Raw genomic sequence first — 22,175 nt, forward strand, 5'->3', positions numbered from 1 at the left:
AAACTGTCATCAGTTTCCATTGCTGAGCACCTCCAGTGAATTAGCATCCAGAAGGGTGTCTGGCAGGGGCTCAGGAAACAGGTGGAATGGCTGAATGAAAGGTGACCTACAAATTATGCCGAAAATCCTGTCATCCTCAGCAGTTTACAAACAGGATATTCATGTTATCAAATAAGTTATTTCACTGTGCCTCAGTTTCTGTGCCTATAAAAGATGCATAAATAATAGTATCTACCCCTTTGGGTGGTTCTGAGGATTAAATGAGCCACTATTTGTAAGCACTTAGGACAGTGCTCACCGTATAAGTGTCTGTTAAGAAAAACAAATAAAATTAAGTATTTTGCATTTGGAAGAATCGAAACTTGGAAATGTAGAGTGTGGGAGAGGCAAACCCTTGATCATGGAACCTTAACACAGTCAGTGCGGGAGCGGACGCACGTTGCTCAGGTACCTGACAAGCAGCTCGTGGGAGATGAGCAGACCCTTTGAAGCCACCTCCCTTTCTCTTACTGTCTCGCTCCACCCAGAAAAACCTACATGTCAGCACATGATTTATGTTTTGTTTTGTTTTTTTAAATACCTCTTAGGGCTATTTACATTTTTTTTAAAGTCTGTGTTGTTTTAATCCAAGTGATATATGCATATTATTTAGAAAATTGAATACTTGTAGAAATATACAAAGAAGAAAGCAATAAATCACTGAAAATTCTACCACCCAGGAATAAACCATGTTAATCCTGGAAGAACTGCAGACATCTTTCTATGTAGTTTAAGGGGAGTGAGAAAGAGACTTTTACTTAAGAGGCTCAGATTATGTAAGTCAATATTAAATAAAAAGTATGACGTTAATTTTCCTTCAATTTAACGGAAGAAAAAAGAACTGAATTAAAACCAAAGAGATTGCTGAGCACAATAGGAATATGAGTACCTAAAGATTTCCTTTGAAGCTTAAGATATATATATTATATCATATATATTATATATGATTTTTTTTTTGAGGAAGATTAACCCTGAGCTAACATCTACTGCCAATCCTCCTCTTTATTTGCTGAGGAAGACTGGCCCTGAGTTACCATCCGTGCCCATCTTCCTCTACTTTATATGTGGGATGCCTGCCACAGCATGGCTTGCCAAGCAGTGCCATGTCCACACCCGGGATCCAAACCAGGGAACCCCCGGCCGCCGAAGCAGAACATGCGAACTTAACTGCTGCGCCACCAGGCTGACCCCTATCATATATATTATATATGATTTTAACATCTTAATGAAAATCATTAAGAGATTGAAATAATATTTTTTACTTATAAATTTCAATTTAGGACACTATTGTCTCTTTGTAATGAAAGATGAGTTGATTATGATTTTTTTCTCCTTTACCCTATTCTCTTGATTATGTTGCTTGTATTATTGTTACTTTTCAGAACTGATATCTACATCTGTATTACAACTATGCATCTCCCAGTTGTTTGGTTTTAAGTTGATAATTGGGTGGATGTAACACTGCCATTTTTTTTATTACAATTTTCCCATTCCTTTCTTCATTTGTATTCGTTTACAGATTGGCTAGACTTCATTATAGTGTCTTTTCTTTGTTTGTCTGGGTTTGCTTTGTTTTCCAGGGGCTGGTCCTCTATTTCCAGAGCTCCTTAGTCTGTTAGAATGCCTGATTGGAATATCAGCTGGATATTCATGGGTCCTATGTTCTTTCCCACCAGAATTCTGTAAATGTCATTACTCCGTTGTTTTTTGGTGTTTAAAGTTTCTAGAGGAAAAGAGTAAGGCCAGCGTGATTTTTGTTTTCCCTTTTGTGGGTGACTTAGTTTATATTGGAGTGTCATTAGTCATAACATTTACAGAAATAAAACATTCTTAACAGGGCATACATTTTAAATGTAGTGACTCTCTGACAATTTCAGCAGTTTAACACTGAAATTCACACACACACACACACACACACACACGGAAATCAGGATCATGCCCACATAGCCAGTGGGAATGTAAAATTTCCAGCCTCTCTGGACAACAGTTCAGTGGTTTCTTTAAAAAGTAAATATGCAGCTACCATTTAACCCAGCAATTACTCTCCTGGGCATTTATCCCAGAGAAATGAAAACTTATGTTCACACAAAAACCTGTACATGGATATTTAAGCCAAGGTCAAAGAGATGGAGTCAAATGTCTACGTACTCTGATTCCATTTATATGACATTCTGGAAAAGGCAGAATTATAGGAGCAGAAAACAGATCAGTGGTTGCCAGGAGCAGGCGGGGGAAGGGGTGGGAGGATTGGGGAGGGTTTCATGGGACTGACCATGATGGTGGCTCCCTGAATGAATGTAACTCAAAATTCAGAGACCGTCCACTAAAAAGAGTGAACTTCACTGTATGCAAGTTATACCTTAATAAAGCTGACTTTAAAAAAAATAGAATCAACAATAGTCTTTACATCATTGTCCCCATCATTTCAATACATTTATTTGAAAAGCATGAACTGCATTGAACCCCTTCGAGCCCCACGGTTGTTTGAGCTTCTAGGACATGCTCGTATTGATTTCTGTTTCAGTGCATTAGATTTTATTTTGAACAAGCAGAAGAACGTTGTTTCTGTCCTGGCGGCACATTTTCCCTGCATTGAAGATGACTCATAGAGTTTTTTATTTATCATTTTACGTCGTGTAATTCCTTTTACTGCTTAGTTGGAAAAAACTGTAAGCTTTTACCACATTTTATCACACAACATTTTCCTGCTCATTGAGACAAAACAGCATGTGCTCTTCCGCGAAGAGTGCTGACCCGGGCGCTTGGCCATCACGCGAAACTCCACGTTTAAACAAGCAAACAGCCTGGCGCGGCGTCTGTCGCTGGTCTGCTTCTTTTCCTTCAGATCATGTGGAAAAGACGGAGTTCACAGTAAATATATATTTTGATAAATTCTAGGCAATGTGCTTGACAATAAAACAGCTTGGATGGGTGGTTGCCTTCAAATAAAATATATAATTTATACAAAATAAGAAGTGGACACGATAGATGCATTGACGCCAACCATCAAGGTACTCATCTGGTTTCAGTTTTGCTAACTAGGTTGTTCAAATGCACTCACCTCTCAGGTTAAGAGATGACTATAGCTTTCAATTAAATGAGGTAGGCTGCACACATCTCCCTACCAATACCTCACTAAAATAAGAATAAAAGAGAATTAAAAAAAATTTTTTTAAGGCATAAACCCATAAGAACAAAAAGAACAGAGGAGGAGACACTAACCAATGAGAACTGGCAGCAAAATTATGGCTGCTAGTAAACTCTGCAGACAGAAGCAAGCTGAGGAGGAAAAGCCAAGAGGCAAGGCCACTGATTCCTGGTGCAGAGTCTGGTGAGGCTCAGGAAGTAGACGAGCCAGGTTCAAGTAAAGGGAGTAGATGACAGCCTCACTCCCCGGAGGGGCACAAGAAGCTGTGCCTGGAGTTCAGAGCACAGGCAGTGAAGTGAGAGGAGGCGACACTGAAAGATGACCCCCTGCACACCCTGCCTGCTTGGCTCCCAGAGTGCTGGCAGCCAGACGTAACCCCACCCCGCAGCCTCCAGGAGGATATTGGAGAATTTTTTGTTGGGAAACAGCCTGACCCAAGAGAAAAGCCCCACAGATATTCACATTTTTCAGCCCTCCAATAAAATGAGCAGGTTGCCATATGGTCACCCTGTGGGGAGGGCCACCAATTCACAAACTCTGCCCAATATACACAGCTTCCAGTAAGCTTTATGGGGCTTTACATTTAATTACGAATAGTTAAAAGTCACTTGACGTTTGAGTAAAGTCTCTAACCCAAAGACAGAGATCAAAACAATCAAACAGAAAAAGAGAACTGGGATGAACAGAAAAAAAAAAAAAAAAGATCATACTATAACTCTTATCCACAGAAAGATAAGAAGATATTGCATCTACAGAAAATTTTTTTTTATAAAACTTATATTTAGAGACAAAAAAAGAATTCTTGGAAATCGCAAAAATGTTATTATAAATAAAAAATTCAATAATTGAAGCAATGCTCCAAAAAGGATAAGAAATAAAGATACAGAGACAGAAAGTAGGAATTAAAGCTCAAAAAAAAAAAAAAAACAGGAGCTTAATCTAGGTCCAATTTTCAAATAATAACAACTCCGGAAAGAGAAAACAAAGAAAATGGTGAGGAAGAAAAGCTAATTTTAAAAATATAAGAAATCTTCTCAGAATTAAAGAGACTGAGCCTTCAACACAACTGATAAAAACATCCCCATCCAGGCAGCACCCGGGGGTGGGTGTTTGTGCAGGGACCTCATCGTGTATCCAGATCATTAGTCACACTGCCCGAGTGTGATGTAGGAAGTTTAAGCTTTTGTATTTTCTGAAAAGACAGCCAATTTCCTTTTAAAGGTATTTCATTGCCTGAGGACCTATTAATTATAGGGCCATTTTACTCATCAATTTTGAAAAAACATAGATGATGTAATTAATCAAATGTCTTAGGTGACCAGGCAGTAAATTGTGTAGACCATATGGGAAAGTGAATTCCTTTGGCCTCACGAGTCTGTGACTGCAAAGGGAACGGGTGGTGGATCTTGCAGACTCTTCCATTTCTCCAGGCAATAATTCCGAACAATCCTGGACCGTCCTATGCTCTTCCCTGTCACATTGGTTCATTCATATGATTCTGCCCTATCTTTTTTGAGGGGAAGAGAGGATTTGTTTTTGTTTTTATTTTATTTATTTATTTATGTATTTTTAATTTTGAGTAATTTTTTTTAAAACTTTTTATTTTTTATTTTTGAGGAACATTAGCCCTGAGCTAACATATGCTGCCAATCCTTCTCTTGCTGAGGAAGATTGGCCCTGAGCTAACATCCATGACCACCCTCCTCTATTTTATGTGTGGGACACCTGCCACAGCATGGCTAGATAAGCGGTGTGTAGGTCCATACCCAGGATCCAACCCGGCAAACCCCAGGCTGCCAAAAAGGGACGTGCAAACTTAACCACTGCACCACTGGGCCGACCCCTTTTTTTTTTTTTATGACTCTGGGTTGGGTTTTTTTTTTTTTTAAGATTTTATTTTTTTCCTTTTTCTCCCCAAAGCCCCCCAGTACATAGTTGTGTATTCTTTGTTGTGGGTTCTTCTAGTTGTGGCATGTGGGACGCTGCCTCAGCATGGTCTGATGAGCAGTGCCATGTCCGTGCCCAGGATTCGAACTAATGAAACACTGGGCCGCCTGCAGCGAAGCACGCGAACTTAACCACTCGGCCACGGGGCCAGCCCCTGGGCCGACCCCTTTTTTAAAAAAAATTTTTAATTTCAATTTATTTTTAGTGAGGAAGATTGGCCCTGAGCTAACATTTGTTGCCAATCTTCCTCTTTTTGCTTGAGGAAGATTGTCACTGAGCTGACATCTGTACCAATCTTCCTCTATTTTGCATGCGGGATGCTGCCACAGCATGGCTTGATGAGCAGTATGTAGGTCCATGCCCAGGATCTGAACTGGTGAACCTGGGGCCACTGAAGTGGAATGCACAAACTTGACCTCTACACCACCAGCCCAGTCCCAGGATTTGTTTTTAAAAAATAAACACAATATAGGGGCTGGCCCGGTGACGCAGCGGTTAAGTTCGCATGTTCCACTTCAGCGGCCAGGGGTTTGCTGGTTCGGATCCCGGGTGTGGACATGGCACTGCTTGACAGGCCAAGGGCCAGTCTTCCTCAGCAAAAAGAGGAGGATTGGGAGCAGATGTTAGCTCAGGGCTAATCTTCCTCAATATGTAAGTAAATAAATAAATAAATAAATAAACACACTACATCGTTTACAAAGTCAAATATTCACAGGTGTATCATGAAGCAGCAGTTCCTGCTCCCCCATCCTATTTCTGATGTTCCTTTCCCTAAACAACTTCTCCAGCTGTGTCCTCCATTATTTATTGCCATATTTCTAAAAATTGGCTTAAACTGATGTTTCTTTCTTTCTTTTCCAATATTAGACATTAATTACTGAGTCCATATTGCAGAGAGTGAGGACTCAATCTTCTTACGCCGTGACCCCTCCTCACCACATGTACATACACATGCAGTTTTTCTTCGCCATCCTCCCCAAATAATTATATAACACTTTGGGTAATGTTTTTCATTATGACCGTGTATAGTGTTAAGAGCTAAACTACAATGAAATTGTATTTCCTTTTTGTGCAACTTTTTGTTTTTCTTGGAGTTAATAAGTGCTTCTTTTTTTCTGTTTGCTTACTTTTAATGTACTTTTCACCAATTCATCTTCAATCTCTATTCCACAGCTATGAAATTCCTTTCAATAGGACCTAATAATTCAGAATAATCCGTCATTTCCTTTTTTTTAATTGAGATATCCTTCTTAGGGCTGTCCTCCTGTTGTAATGTGGACCAGTTACTTTCTAGAACTGCTGCAGAGTCATCCTGGGAAATCTCCTCACCATTCTACAGAGTCAAATATCCTATTCCTAGTTCCTAGATCCATTTTTTCCTTCTTTCTTCACTCATTTCTTTGTTTTCTTGAAGCATATCATTCAGAAGAATTGGAGATGAAATATTTGAGGCCTTACGTATTCTTCTGAATCTTCTATCTTTACTAGTGCTTGACACTTTGGCTGGGTAGAGAATTCTATCTTAGAAATTGTCTCTCAGAATTCTGAAGGTTAGAAATCATTTTCTTTCTCTTGGCTTCTAGCTTTCAGAGACGCTGTTGAGAAGTCTGATACCATTTGATTTCTGATCCTTGCGTATATCAAGGTATACTTTGCATACACCTTGCGTAGTTATCATAATGACCCCTAAAGAACCATATCTCACTTTATCTATACCATTAGATAGTCTTTTTCCACCTGGACTATGGACCCAGCCATATAACTTACTTTGGTCAAAAGGACAATAGCAAACATGACGTAACTGGAGGTTTGAAAAGTGCTTGTGCATTGGGCTGGTCCTCTCTTACTGCTGAGAACCCTTCCATCACCTTGTGAACAATTCCAAACTAGTTTCCTAGAAGATAAGAGACTGTGTGGAGAGAAGTCCCAGCCACGCCAGGAAGTCCTAGACGTGTGAGGCTGTCTTAGGCGATACAACCAACATGCATCCAGCTCAGACCAGAAGAACCACCCAACCAAACCACGGATTGTTTTGTCACTAAGTTTGGGTGATTTGTCACATAGAAAAAAGCTAACTGATACATCACCCTTCCATTTTGCAGAAACTTTTAGAATCTTCTCCTTATCCCAACTGTTGTAAAATTTCAGTGATGTGCCTTGATGTGGATTTTTTTCAACAACTGTATTGTAGACTCAGTTTCTTTAATTTGTTTAATTGTATCAGTTGCACAAATGCCATTCACCCAAATATGCCTTGAATTAATACTTCTCAAACTAAAATGTGCACATGGATCATCTGGGGATTTTGTTAAAATGCAGAGTAGCATTCAGCAGGTCTGGGAAGGGCCTGAGATCTAACCAGCTCCCAGGAGATGAAATACTTGGTCTGTGGACTGTATTTTCAGCAGCAAAATCTCACACTATCTGTGAAATGACATTTTGCAATTTGCATGTATTTCCATTTGCTCGTAAAAAAACGGAAGCTTTCCAATGTCCCAGCTAATTCACACGTATTTGCTTTTGATTGGTTAGAGTCTTTGCAGATTTTCATTCTTTCAATTCATAGTAGATGCATAAGTCTGTTCTGTGTGCAACCGGACATCAATAAACAGAGAAACAAGAGAGTGAGAAAGACAAAATTGACTGAAACTACCATCTGATAAATGAGTCCATTCTCTTATAATTTGTAGAAGTGGCAAGAAATAGGAAGCATGGACATCAGAGAGAAAAACACATCACAGACCTTATTCTTTTTGTAAAGCATTATTGCTTTAAGAGTAATTGTGTTAAATGATGTACATGAATATGTAAATATAACTGAATATAATAAATAAAATAAAAGAGGAAAAGTTGTTACAGTAATCACTGACTCTAGTTACACTTTTACTTAAGTAATAATTCGCTTCTGGGAAGTGCCACTGTGGACTCCCATAGAGGCAGAGATGCTTCCCCTCAGGATTTCACTTTGCTCATGACTGGGAAGATGGCAAAGCTTGTCTTTGCAACTTTTCTTCCTCCATTTTCCCCTTCTTGGCAAAAGTCACCACTGGCTACTAGCTCTGCTTGTGCTCTCGGCCAGTAGGGAACAGTGGGAAAATACTCCCAATTCACACAGATACCGCCAACACCACCAACCTCGTCAACAACCACATTAATGGATGGCATTCACTTTATTTTTAATCCTCCCATACTGGACATCCCACCCCAATATATTTTTCTTAAACCTTTGATACCTGTTACTGCCTTTCTTCTATTTTACAAGAAATTGGCAGCAGATGATAACATGAGTGGGTAAGTAGAAACAAGCAATAGTGGAAAAATATTGAAGAAGTTGATTCTGTAATGCCAATAGTAACTAATATTTGATGTGCTTATGGTGTGCTAGGTACTGTTCTAAGTACTCTGCACGGACTAATTCATACCAGCCTTGCAGCTCTTCGATGAGGCAAGATGCTGCCTTTATCCTCAGCCAGTGAGATGTACACGCTTGACAGTATGCATGTGTGTGTTTTTTGTGGATGTGATTTTATTTTATATACACACATAGTTATATCTTTTAGCTTTTAAATCATTCTTAGTTAATATGATAGAACTGTACTATCCAATCTGGTAGCCGCTAGCCACATGAGGCTGTTGAGCATTTGAGACATGACAAGTGTGAAATGAGATGGGCTATAAGTCCAAAACACAAGATTTTGAAGACAATGTAAAAAAATAAAATAATGTAAAATACCTCTTTAATATTTTAGATTAATTGTTGAAACATTATATTTGGGATATGATGGGTTAAATAAACTATATCACCAATATATTACTCAAATAAAGTAAATTATTAGTAATACAGTAATGTTTCACCCGTTTCTTTTTCCTTTTTTAAATGTGGCTACTAGAAATTGAAAATTACCTATGTGGCTGGCATCATATTTCTCTGGAACGGCACCATGCTAGAAGTACATATTCCATGGTTTTCTGCCAGTGGAGTAAGGTCGAGAACCTACACTTGGTGAGGTGTTAGCGGCCGTGGACAAAGTCTTACCTCTCCAGGTGTGTTTGTATCTTAAGACCTGTGTCTTGATCTAAGCTGGTATTTCTCAGCCCTGATTTCACAGAATCGCCTGGAAATTTCAGTAAAGACGGTCGCCCGGGTCGGTCTGCAGAGATTCTGACGGTCTGGGCAACCTGGGCGTCAGGAGTTTGAAACGCCCGCGGGCGATCTGAGGAAGCGGCCGCAGCTGAGGACCCGGACCGCGCGGGGACAGCGGCCCCCACTCCCGCGAGGGCCGGGGGGGCGGAGCCTCCGGCGGGGCCGGGAGAGGCCGGCGGCGGAGCCGCCTCGGGGCGCGGAGCCTCGGGACGGCGCTCCGGAGAGACTCGGGGGACGGAGAAGCCCTCCGGGGTCAGGGGGAGAAAGAGAGGGAAGGAGGGGATGGAGCCAAACGAGGGAAAAGGGAAGCGCCAGCCGAAAACCGCCTCAGTTATGCAAGGCGATGTCCCCCGGGCCGCAGACCTGCAGGCTCTCCTGTCCCCTCCCCCGCTGCAGGGGCTGAGAAATGCGGACCTGGAGGAAAACCGCACCTCGGGCTGTGTCAGGCCTGTGGGCTGAGCCCCCTTTCCCTCCAGGCTGCGCGGTGAGAGGGCTGGCTGCGGTTCTAAGGTGTTTAGTCAAATACTCAGCTTCACTGTATGATGTTATTCCAAATGTCTACTATGTAGAGTGTCAGAATTTGGGCAAATTCCACTTTGGAAGGTTAGAATTTATTAGAATCGAGATAAGAAGCTGCTCGCCTTGCGCCAACTGTGTCCCCTCAGAGCTTCCCCGCGGGCTTCAGGAGGCGCTGGGGTCCAGGGCAGGCCTCGGGGACCGCTTTGTTAGGACTACTTGCCCAGACTTTTCCGAATAATTTTAACTTCCCCCGCCTTTCCTGGCAAAGTCAGTGTTCCTGTGGGAAAAGTTCGTGCCAACTGCCATCCATCCTTTGATGCTGGGAAAAATAGGTCTTTTTCAAATAAGAACCTGTTCCCTGAGACAAAACCCCATTTTACTCCTCTCTCCTTCCATCTCTTCCTTCATGTCTTAGCATCTGTTTATGATTCTGCAAGGTTATATGAATTCTTTTCTTATTTCCAACTTGATCAGGGTTAACTAAATGTCCAACAAGAGTTTTGGTCTCAAATTCACCCTTATGACCATGGTCTGAAGAATAATGATTTTTAGAATTTTACTGTCAGATACTGCCAAATGATTAAAATACCTATGCCCCATGGACTGTGCCATTTCTCTCCGTCTTTTGGGGAGTAACCAGGCAGTGCTGTTAATAATCAGAGTGCTCTCTCATTTCACATCTCCTAAAGATGAAGGTAAGAGCTGCCCAGTGGAGGTGAGGTCACATTTATGAATGAAAGCATTCATGGTGGGGTTTCCTGCCCGTTGTGTTTTCTTATGGATCTAAAGCTGTAACTTTCACATGCTATCAAACCACTTTAACAGTTTCTATTTCTATCCTATGTGCCTGAGGGGGAAACATTTGGCAGTGCATACAACATCAAAAGAAAACTCCTTTCCTGTGGCCAACTTTTATAATGTATTTTTAGATTTAGAAATACATTCTCCTCTCCCTCCACCAAGCATATATATTTTTACCCTTCTCTTCCAAACTGCACCAAAATCTGTTTCCTGGCAATTTGAGAAGTGAGAAATGTCTGTGTGGGGAAAAATTGAAGATGCATGTGATGTTGTAATTTTAGCAGAGACACGTTGCCAAATGACAAAACCAGGGGCCGTCTTGTGATGTTTTCTTCTGCTCACACGGACTTTTCCTATTTTGATCTCACTCTCAACTCGTTGAAGGCTCAGGCTGCCTCCCACTCCGATGTCTGACCTGTTTTAAATCAGCAGTGTACCGATTTGTAAAGACAAAGAAAGCACAATGACCTTAATTTGGAGAGTGGGGAGGACAACTCTATGGATTGAATTGTCATTTTTAATTCATTGTAAATATAAAAAGCAGGCAGTCTGTTCAGCTGTCATTCTGATCTTTAAGTTGGGTTAGAAAGTTCGCTCAGTCAACAAGGTCTTTTCAAGCATTTACCATATGCCGGGCATGGTTCCAAGCACCGGGAATATGGCAGCAAATGAGACGGAGCCTCTGCCCTGTTGGTTTGGAAACAGCACTGAACTCTCAGCCAGGGCACTTGAGAGGTTGCATAAGACGGGGCGGGGCTGTATGCAAGGTCCTGGCTAGCTCTGTCTTCCGATTAACTGTGATTTTCTCTAGGTCCAGCTAAGCCAAGTACTGTTCTGTATAACACTGGAAATCCTTCCAGGTTAGAACACCATTCTTTCTTTCTGCTCCTTGATTTTTGCCCGATATCAGTACATGACCTGCTGAAAACTCTTCTGTTTTTTTTCTATGGATTATGTAACCACCCCACCGGCTTAGATTTCAGACTTATGTGACGTTGTGTGATGCATAATTATATTCTGCTTCTAGAGGAAAAAAAAACAACTGAGGACTATTTCAAAAATTATTTTCACACATGATTATCGTACAGTATTACAATGTATTATGTGCAAAATTCCATTTAAAAAATCATTTACAAAAGGAAGTACAACACAGTATGTGCTGAGGGTTCTAGATGTACAGCAAAAGCTAAAAAAGGTACAAGGAACAAAGCCAACCAAATTAGATGTCTATGCATCTTTACACAGTACAATAACATGTTTTTATAACTACCTGTGTTACGTTGATACAAGACCCTCACACTTTGTGCAACCCCAAACAGGTTTCATAAAACATAAATTTAACTTCACCATACATTCTTATAATGCACACAGGCTTTTGGGTGCACTTGCAAACTCTTTTCCAAACAGCATCTTATTACTCAGTGAAAGTCACATTACACATTACTTGGTTTCTGCCCAAAATAATTTGATGCTGTTAGTTTTGATTTATGTGGAAAAGGAAAAACACTGTTATCCTTATTTTTTTTTCTGCATAGGGTTTTCAAAATTGCTTCCAAAAGCAAATAACATGTGATAGATTTTTTGCCAAATCTCACTGCATGTTTACAGTATTTTCAGCATAGGTGGTTCCTGCCATCTCCTTTTCCCACTTCCTGCAAGGAGCCCGAACCAGCAGACTACACTCCTTAGTCCTTTCTTAGAGTCTGTATTTCTCTCTCGACCTCTCTCTACATTCATTTCTCTCCTGATCCTCAGCATCACTTGGTTACAACACAAAACAACAAAATACCACTGAGGGTGAACAAGGGAACAGTACATCAGATTTCCAAAGGCATTCTGTGGCCAGTGTCAGTAATACATCGCTTTAAGAAATCCAGCAGTCTCTCCCCACAAAGTTGCCAAAACATCCAGTTACAGAAGAGAGACTTTTAAAATGCAATACTCTCAAATCCAGCAAGAGATTTTTTTTGAATATTAAATGTTAAAATCACATGCATAATTATAGAATATCTTAAAGTTACAAAAATATTTTAAAAACCAATCCTGACAGTTTACCTGCAACTGCTATAAAAATTTCTATGAAATATATAAAAACACAAAGGCTCTTTGTAAAAAAAAAGGAAGATGAAGAAAAGAAAAAAACAGGAAGGAAAGGATGGAGCCATCCACAGAACTGAGAAGCACCTGACAGGCTGCATCGGACAGTCTTGTCGAACACCTGCTGCCGAAGTCAAGAGAAGAGCTTGTTCCTTAAGTGTTTGTTCAGCACATATACATACATGCGAGCCAACCTAGAATCCGGTTGGGGGCAGGTAGCAGACGATCTCAAGACACCTGAACCATCAAATGCAATTCTCCATCTCTGAGAGAGAATCCTACTGCATCATGAACCTCAGCGACCTTGCTTGGGCAATGTGGCTAAAGATGTCCTTGGCCAAGTTGGCCTGTGGATGGCTTAGTCACTGAACCAGGAGGTCCCCAAGGCGGTGACTGCTTTTCAAGCCCAAGCATGTGGGAGCCAAAGGCAAGGTTCCTCACCCCGCTTTGGACGCACCACTGGGGTGCACCACTATGAGGTGGTGAGATCTTCTTCCCCATTCTGGAAAATGACGCCGTAGGGATCATTCTTGATGCGCTTGTAGACAAAGTGGAAGATGTGGGGTTGTGGCCGGCTATGCAGCTCAGCTTTGATTTTTTGAGGGTAAGTGTCCTCTGCCAGCTGTTGCCACGTTTCGTCAACAAAGAGGAAGAGGCTGTACTCCTCAGGGTCCCCCACTTTAAACTTCTCGGCACAGAGCTGACACACATCCTCGGTGGTGACGTAAGGTCTCACGAGGAGGGTCTTGCCCGTGCAGCCACTGTTGACCTCCTGGAATGCAACTCGGAGATAATTCTGCAGGTGGAAAGAGAGAAACCGGGGACAAAGTCAGAAGAAGAAACGAGACATCGCAATAAGGGAATGGGATGAGATGCAAGTGAGAGGTCTAACGTGTGAGCCACTCCAGGCTCCGGCTCCTCAGGATGTCCAACATCAGGACATGAGGCCTCGAAGTGCAAGGAAAGAAGCCGATCTGAATTTGGACAATGGGGAGAACACCTATATGGACTGAGTTGCTGTATTTTAATTCATCGCAAATAAGAAGCAGGAAGTCCGTTCAGCCCTGTTCTGATCTTTCAGTGTCCCTCATAAAGTCTGGCTAAGAAATCCCTGGTTGAGGGTGTGAACCAGACCCGATAGTGGGATTATTCCCAGCTTGAAAAATAAACCAAACAGCAGGAATGCCTGAACCAGGAGTCAGCAGGAAGAGCCGTTTAAAATATGCAGACACGAGAGCACATACTGTGCTCACTTCGGACTACTTTTTATGAAGCCTAAGCAAGGGCAATAATGTTAGGTTGGACCATAAGATACTGCCGATATATGACCATTTTTCACCTCCCCAAATGGGAATTTCATGTGGTTCAACCTCATACAAGGTTCCAAGTGTCTCTGGGTCCAGTGTGGAAAATGTCAGCAAGAAGAGAAGGTTGACTTGGCCAAAAGCCTGCGGAGACGGAGCTGATCAAGAGCGACGTGGTGTCTGAGGGAAGGAGAAAATGTCTGCAGCCTGGGCCTGTGAACAGACCAGGCCTGTGTCATCGGGAAACAGACAACACCGCGGCCTCACACGCACAAAGCCCGGACGAGGAGAGGAGACTCTACACCTAGCCAGGCTCCCCACGATTCCGTGACCCCGGACAACTTCTTCAGTTTCCACTTCCTCAGGAGTGGCATTACCAGATGAATGAGAGAATGACTAGTTAAATTTGATTTTCAGACAGAAAACAAATACATTTTCCTTTTTTAAATCTGGCACCCCTACTCAGGAGTGAAGGGAAGTGGTGCTCTCTGCCCAGGGTTCCACACGGCGACCAAGAGAGCTCACTGGGATGAGGGAGAGAAGACAGTGTGCTGTGCACACCTAAGATAATTCTGACACTCCTGTGTACTCGAACACCTCAGAGTACACGTGTGCTCCGTTTTACCAACCCCCTCCTCTCCCATCACCCCCCCCAATACTTGGTCCACACACTAGTATGCATTTACTCACTGACTCTGAAGAGAACTTTGTGAAAGAAGTCTACACTATCCCCATTGACCAGCGAAGAAACTGAGGCACAGAGAGGCTAAGTAACTTGCCCAGGGCCACACAGCTACTGACTGGCAGAGCTAGCATTCTAGCGTCTTCACCACTGTGGTGTGCTGCCTCTCCGAAGTGAGGAGACTTGTGTGTGTGCCTGTGACCCCTGATTTAGGAGTTCCAGGTGGAGCTTTGCTTCTGAGATTTGCTTTTACAATCCAGCTGACTGCTGACAATTCCCCACTTGGGTTCTAGTCTAAGAAGATGTGCAAGGCCAGTGGGGAGGGGTGTGCAGAAGGAGGGGACTCTGTGGCATCTGGGGGTCCGTAGGCTAGAAGCTCCAGAAGGAGAGAGGGGACAGGAGGAAGGGGCTGGTGGCAGGTGGGGTGATGGAAGAATGAGCTTCTCTCATTTCCTCCCTTCTTCTCATTAGAGGCTGGGTGACCTTAGGAAGCCCCTAGTCAGACAGCCAGTATAGCAGATTCCAAGGGCCTGCCTATGTGAAACGACTTAACCCAACTACCCCAGCGGGGGAGAGCACACAGTGTGCATTCTTGCTGTTTAGATTTCTGTGCCTGGCAAGGAACTCCTAAGAATAGTGCTATCTGAGAGGACAACCTGCTGACCTTGCCTTTCCACAGTGGGCTGACTGAACCAAATGCACCTTTTGAGTATTTTCAGAGCACTGAGAAGGCAAAAAGGGCAAGGAAGGTGAATTTGGACATGGAGCCATATCGGCCTGCTTGGAAACTCATCACGTGGCACATAGAAACAAAACACAGTCAGATTTTATAACTCGATTTGAAACTTTCAGAATATTATTCGAAGACATTTGCAGACTTACTCAAAATTTCATAGAGTATGAGCAAATCAAGAGCTGCTATGTTGGGTAAAGACTTCTACAGCCTTCATCTGGCTCTTCTCTCCAAGAAACAAGCACTGTGGCAACCCCACATTCCCGGGCACCTGCTCATGGTCATGGAAAACTCTGGATGGGATCCAGGCAGACTTGGCTCAGATACTCACTTTTTTTTTTTGAGGAAGATCAGCCTTGAGCTAACATCTGCTGCCAGTCTTCCTCTTTTTGCTGAGGAAGACTGGCCCTGAGCTAACATCCGTGCCCGTCTTCCTCTACTTTATATGTGGGACGCCTACCGCAGCATGGCTTGCCATGTCCACACCCGGGATCTGAACTGGTGAACCCCAGGCCACTGAAGCGGAACGTTGGCACTTAACCGGAACGTTGGCACTTAACCGCTGCACCACTGGGCCAGCCCCCTCAGATGCTCACTTGTAAACTCTGTCCCTGATTGGCTGCTGACGAGATTCTGGGGTCTTCTCTTTGGGGGGGTGGGGAGCGAAAAAGGAAGGAGACAAGGGCAGACACCCCTGCATCTCTCCCTCTTCTCAGCACTGCTGCCCATAGCAGCCCAACACTGCTGTTTCCACTAGGCTGAAATAAAATCTCCGCTGCCTGTGCCAAGAGCTTCCTCCTTCTTGACTTCCTTCCTGTCTGCTCAGGTGCTCGGCATCCAGGCTGGGAGAAATCCTGCCTTAATTTGACTGTTTTCTTAAAGGCAGCAAAACTTAGGCCAAACCCACATATATTTTTTTAATGTAAGGAAAACAGGGAAGCGAAACAACAAGGCCAGAGGGTGGTTTAAAATATCCCTTTTCCGCCGGATGATCTGACAAAGAGAGGACCTCAGGCACCCTGGGCCGTGTGTCTGCGAGCCAGCTCTGCCTTCCTGGAGGACAAAGGAAGCAGCACGGGCCTGCAGAGCCATGGCAGCCGCATACCTGAAAGTCGTCCACTGAGGGGATGCTCCGGTTGGTGGTCCTCCGTTTGTGCCACTGCCTCAGGGTGTCTCTGGCCTCCGAGCTGAGCAGGCGCGCTGCTTGCTCTTCTTGGAAATTCTTTATCAGAGAAAGTGCTCCGTAGGCGCTTGTCAAGTAATACCCTCCTAGAAAGGGCAAAAAGAGTGAACTTCAGGACTCGACGCTCTGCTGATACAGTCAGTGGGCAACAGAGTTAGAAGCCGGGCTTTGTGTTTTCTCCATTTCTCCCACACGCATTTCCTTGTGGGACCACAGAAGCACGTATGCACAAGCACATCCTTCAGCATCATCCCCATGGATGTACTGGGTGACTCAGGCCTGTGCCAGGGCCCAGGGGGGCACCGACCAGTCAGGCTGACGATGCCCTGTTTTCACTGATGGAATTTCCATTATTATGGGTGAGACCCATCTCTAAATTATTTAAGTGCAATTGTCAAAATGCTTTGCCAGAAAAGCTCAGGGCATTTTGGCCTGACGAAGGCGGGGAGGTCTGTGAGGGGGGGCCAGGTTGATTGCTCCGAGGTGAGAATCATTTACTTTACAAACGAGAGTTCACATATCTCCTGGCAATACTTGCTTTGGGGCTTTTCTTTTAGGAATTAATATTTCCTAATTTTTAAGTAAACTATACACTTTGAAAGAACTGAACAAAATACAAGCGTGTTCACGATAATATGGGTTCTTCAAAACAGCTTCTCACTCCTGAGTCCCTTTCTTCCTCTTACTTGCGAACCAACGTAACACATTTAGGAAAAGCAAGTGATGCCCATTTGATGGTGCATTTGGTAATGATTTCTTATGTTTGGGGGAGTGTTAAAAGACTTACAACACGGTGAGATGCATATAAATGTGTTCCTAAGTTTTGTCCTAAACTATAATTAGGTGCCTTTGGTGGAGCTTGTGAGCTCCATTTCAAGATCCACTAGGGGGCGCCCCAACTGTTTATTAAAAATTCTCTAATTGGGCACAGCACATTTTAAATTGAGATACATTCTTTGTCAAAACACCTACTGAATCTCTACTATAAGCCCAAGCCAGGTACAGAGCAGGGGGTGGGTTTGTAAGAAAGAGAATCTGAGTCCCCACTCTATGGGAAGTTTATGAATTTATCAAAGGAAAACGGACACTGGTGGTTTATTCATGCCGGGACTAGAAGTTAGTTGTGGTTAAATGAGTTTTGCGCAAAAGAATCACTTTCACGACTGAAGTATTTAGCTGCTAATGCAAAACCCTAAAGAACTCTCTCTGGTCAACAAGTGGCAGCATTCAAGCCAGCAGCTGGCGCAGCACCAGAGACACGAACAGAGCCCCCTGTGAATCACAACGGCTATGCGACTTAAGAGAGAAACACACCTTCGCGATTCTCAGGTCGCTGACGGAGCTTTGGGGGTAATTCTTCACTGCAGCCTCATCTAGCCCACTCTTCACGATACACTTTCTAGGCACACATCACATGGCCGGGTTTTTTTTTGGAGTCATTTGAATAGTTGAACGGCCCCACCTCCTGGGTCTAAGTTCCCCATGGCAGCCCCTACATGCTAGTACAGAATTCTGAGTAGCTGATTTTTACTACATATTTGCCCCATAAACAAATCAGCATGTGACTGAGTGTGAAAATCAGTAGTACAGAATTTAAATGCAACACAGGATTTCAGGAGAAATTAGAATGGATTTCAGTATTCAAGCAAGGCTGTGTGGAGGGGTCAGTACTGGAGCTGGGATTGGAGGGGCGGTTAGAACCCAGTTTGGGAGGAAGGGTGTTTCCTTTGGACGTCAAATTTTAGACTCCATACCTCTGATATGAGTTCAGGCCACTAAGGAGAAAAATCAAAATGCTGGAAGCACAAAATTGACCACATTTTGAAACATATGGATGCAATTAGAGGAAGGTTTAAATTTCAGCAAAACTATAACCCTACCACAAGAGCTGTGCACTTCAAAGGGATTCTATGACGCCTTTTCCGTAAATGAAACTACCTGCTTAAACAGCAGAAAAGAGATGTGGGCTGCTGGCCCGCAAACCAAAGAGGGCTTCGGGTAGGCCGCGCCGACCAGGTCGGCAAGGCGTCTCTGCTCAGCAGCCTCTTCCTCCTGTCGGCACCGCTTCAGTTCGCTGATGCACAGGCCTGGCCTGCAACCACAGCCAACCCAAGTGGCCGCGCTGCTCTCCCGAGGAAGGAGGCCAAGAAGCGCGAGACACAGCTAAGTGGAGGCAGCTTCTAGTTTAGGCGCAAGCTCACCGGCTGCTCTACGTAGTCACTAGCTGGGTCCCTGTCTTTCTGTCACATTTGATTCCTGGAGGTGAGGCCAGCCACATGCCCTCTGGCATCAACACAGTGCTCAGGGCAGGGCCTCGCTCTGGGGAAACACCGGGAGAGGCGGCAGGAAGTGGCTGTCTCGATCCTTGGGCCACAAGATGAAAGCACATGTTTGTCCTAAGTACACAATATCAGCAACAGAACGGTAATTTTCTGAGTGAAACTGGCATGCCCTTTTCCCAAAGCCCCAAGAGTCTGACATACTTATTACTAGAATTAAATGTGATTGAAGCTCAAAAAAAAAAAAAAGAAACAACAAAAGAAAACAAAAACCCTGGATGCATGTAAAATTCTAATAATAATGAAGTAGAAGAAAGGGAAGCATGGTGTGGAGACTACCATATGCTTCTCTCAGTGCCTGGGCAAAACCACATGCTTCCTCGCTCCTGTGAAATCCCAGGGCAGAGCAGGCGATGAAAGCTCCAGGGAAGGTCTTGGTGGCTCATCATGGAGTGTCTGGTTCGAGGGTTGGGAATATTAATGAGGGGAGATAACTGAGAGAGAGGGTAGAGCATGAAAGAGGCTCATTCATATCGGCCGGGGGTGGAGGGACAGCACGGAAAGACATGCATCACGAATCCTGAGTCAGCACTAGCCGTGGAGGGGCAGGAAGGGCGTCCGGCGAGGGTTCCCGGGAGGACAGACCCTCTGCAAAGCAAGCCAAACACTGAGGACTTAGGGACTAAGGGCACGTTCGGGGTGACGATGCATTTAAATTCCCTCCAGGGGAAATCCCAGGGTGATGCATTCCCTGGGGAACCCTACCAGCAGGGACCTTTTTTCTCAGGCCCAGACTCAACTCCCTGCAGAAAAGAAGGAAATTCTCGACAACCATTCCCCGCTCAGGGTCTGTCTGGGCTCTGACAGGCGCACAGGAAAATGGATCAACAGGATTCACAAGGACAGGCCCTGATTTGTTCTCCTTTAAAAAGACTAGCTCACATCAGAGTTCCAGTTATTTCTGCTTTTCAAGGCTGTGCACCACAGTGACAAACATCCAAATTATCTCCATGATAAAATACCAAACTGATGTGTAAGGAGAAGGAATTTCTGCTAAGACATGTTGGGGTCAGGCAGACACAAGAAGGAAACTGAACTGACAAGGTCAATTGAAAGCAAACCGCCCAGATTTCACTCCACTGTATTTTTATTTCAAAAACGAGCAGATACTATTTTTTAAATAGAAAAGAAAATCAATGCTGTTTTCATCTAGAAAACAAAAGACAGGCCTTCATCCGTTTCACAGATAAAACAGCAGGATATTCTTCTGGCAGTGGAAATATTCTCTAACAAAAGTTTACAGCTTCCTCTTGGAATCAAAGAAACCATTTCTTTTTTAAAATGGCATTTATTCTTTTGAATGATTTTTTTTATTGCAAATAACCAATCTCAGTGAAGGATAATTAGGGCAGGGTTATATTCTTAGTATTTTTCTGACTTTTCCATATTTTCTACGACGAATATGTATTACTTTTGTAATCAGAAAAAAGTCAACACATTCGTTTAAATTAAAAAAGAATCTAAAACTTCATTTAATCGTAAAATGTCAAAAAAGGACCCATGGGATTTTATTTTGGGGCGATGAAACATCCCACTGTTAGATAGAGGTGGCAGACTGCAAAAAATTGCAAATGTATTAAATACTACTGAATTGTTCACTTTAAAGTGGTTAACTTTAGGTTATGTGAATTTCACCTTAATTAAAAAAAAATGAAAACTAAACTGAAAAAAAGCACCCAGTTCCCCCCCTCCCTTACCTTCTCCATGTAACAGCGATGGGTCTAAGAGCTCCATCATGTACTCGATCTCCGTGTCCAGCTCCAGCATGTCACACTGGGCTATGACATAGGTCAGGACCGGTAAAAAGTCGTCCGCTCCGTACATCCTCCCTGGGATTAGGAGGAAAGGGGAAGAAGGGAAGATTGTTACTAACATTCCTTTCTTTCATATCCTACTTGCCACTTTTATTAGACCGAGGAGTCACCCTGGGGAAATGTGCTATTCATGAGCAGAGGTGGGCGTTTCAGGAATCCATGGAGGCAGTGACTCGCCCCCACCCCCGCTCATGTCAGAGGCCAGCCCTAACTCACAACTTCAGAATGAACGTCTGTGAGTCCATGAACACAGGAAAGATTTTCTCCCCATTTTCATGATTTACATCAAGCTATGCACTAGAACAGAGCACTTTTAAATAGTTTAACTTTCAGCAAGTAATATTATAAAAATTTACAAAGTATCTACTTATTACATTAATCTTTTGTGTCTGGTTCCTATTGCTTTTTGTGCGAATTAATCATAACCACAATGACAGAACCAAACTCAAACCAAGAGTAAACTTTGCTCTGTGTTCAACGTGAGACAGAATTAATTTACTTAAATGTGCTAATTCAGTATATGTTGAACAGGTACCTACGCTTAATAAATGGCAAAAAAATTTAGTCCTTATTGCTACTTTTCATTACAATGGTGATTCTCAACGGGGGTGATTTTGCCCCCAGGGGAACTTGGCATTGTCTGGAGACATTTTTCCTTGTCACGACTGGAGGGTGGGGTTGCGGGTAGCATCTGGGATGCAGACAAGCTTCCTACAGGAAGCGGCACGGCCCCCACAACAAAGAATTGTCTGCTTTAAATGTCACTAGTGCTGAGGTTAAGAAACTGTGCTTCAGAAGAACACAGTCCTGTGCAGATATTTTTGGGAGATCTTTCATAAATTATTTCACGAACTATAAAAATTCTATTTCCCGTAGGTGAAATATGCTTGCGGATTTCAGAGGTGATGTTCATATGCTATCATCACTAGCCCACGAGCTCACATGCATGTCTTTGCTTAACAACTTGCAGTGCACACACATTCCTATCTACTCAAGTGGTGGTTATTACAGCCTGTGTTTTTCTCTCTGTTGCTTCTCCGTGAAGCAGTTTCACTCAGAGGAAAAGTTGGTAATCATCCACGGAATTACACCAGGCTCACGGAAGACCTGGAACAGAGCAGGGCTCAGCCACTCCACGAATCAAGGCTGCTCCTGCATCTACAAGCAGCAGACCAGGGGAAATCCGAGGGCTTACTTCCAACATTGGAACTCTTGTGAATTCCAGTTACATTGCTTCAGCTTGTGGCAAAGAAAGGAGAGCCAGTGAAATGGCTGTAATGAAACTGCATTATTACTGAATGCTCTGAATTTCTGACACATGTGTAGATCATTCACACACACCTCACTGTCCAAAATGTAGTACTGATAATTGCTAATATTTCCATCGTGCCTGAGGCTGTGCCAGCATCTGATCCCCACCTTAGG

The 22,175-nt window shown here is 43.3% G+C and overlaps 1 protein-coding gene across 16 annotated transcripts in view; it reads right to left on the minus strand.

Moving 5' to 3' along the window:
• Window positions 1-11,645: 11,645 nt before the first annotated feature.
• The window catches only part of RIN2 (Ras and Rab interactor 2), a 217,550-nt gene continuing 207,020 nt past the window's right edge, over window positions 11,646-22,175 (minus strand). For all 16 annotated transcript variants that reach the window (XM_044748549.2, XM_044748553.2, XM_044748554.2 and 13 more), the window contains 3 exons: window positions 20,634-20,765; window positions 16,520-16,683; window positions 11,646-13,491 (listed from right to left, as the gene is read on the minus strand). In XM_044748549.2, coding sequence (XP_044604484.2) covers window positions 13,168-13,491; window positions 16,520-16,683; window positions 20,634-20,765 — 620 coding nt within the window. In that variant the 3' untranslated portion in view covers window positions 11,646-13,167. The remainder of the gene's footprint in view (window positions 13,492-16,519; window positions 16,684-20,633; window positions 20,766-22,175) is intronic.

This window comes from Equus asinus, chromosome 15, assembly GCF_041296235.1.
Source record: "Equus asinus isolate D_3611 breed Donkey chromosome 15, EquAss-T2T_v2, whole genome shotgun sequence".
Lineage (NCBI taxonomy): Eukaryota > Metazoa > Chordata > Mammalia > Perissodactyla > Equidae > Equus > Equus asinus.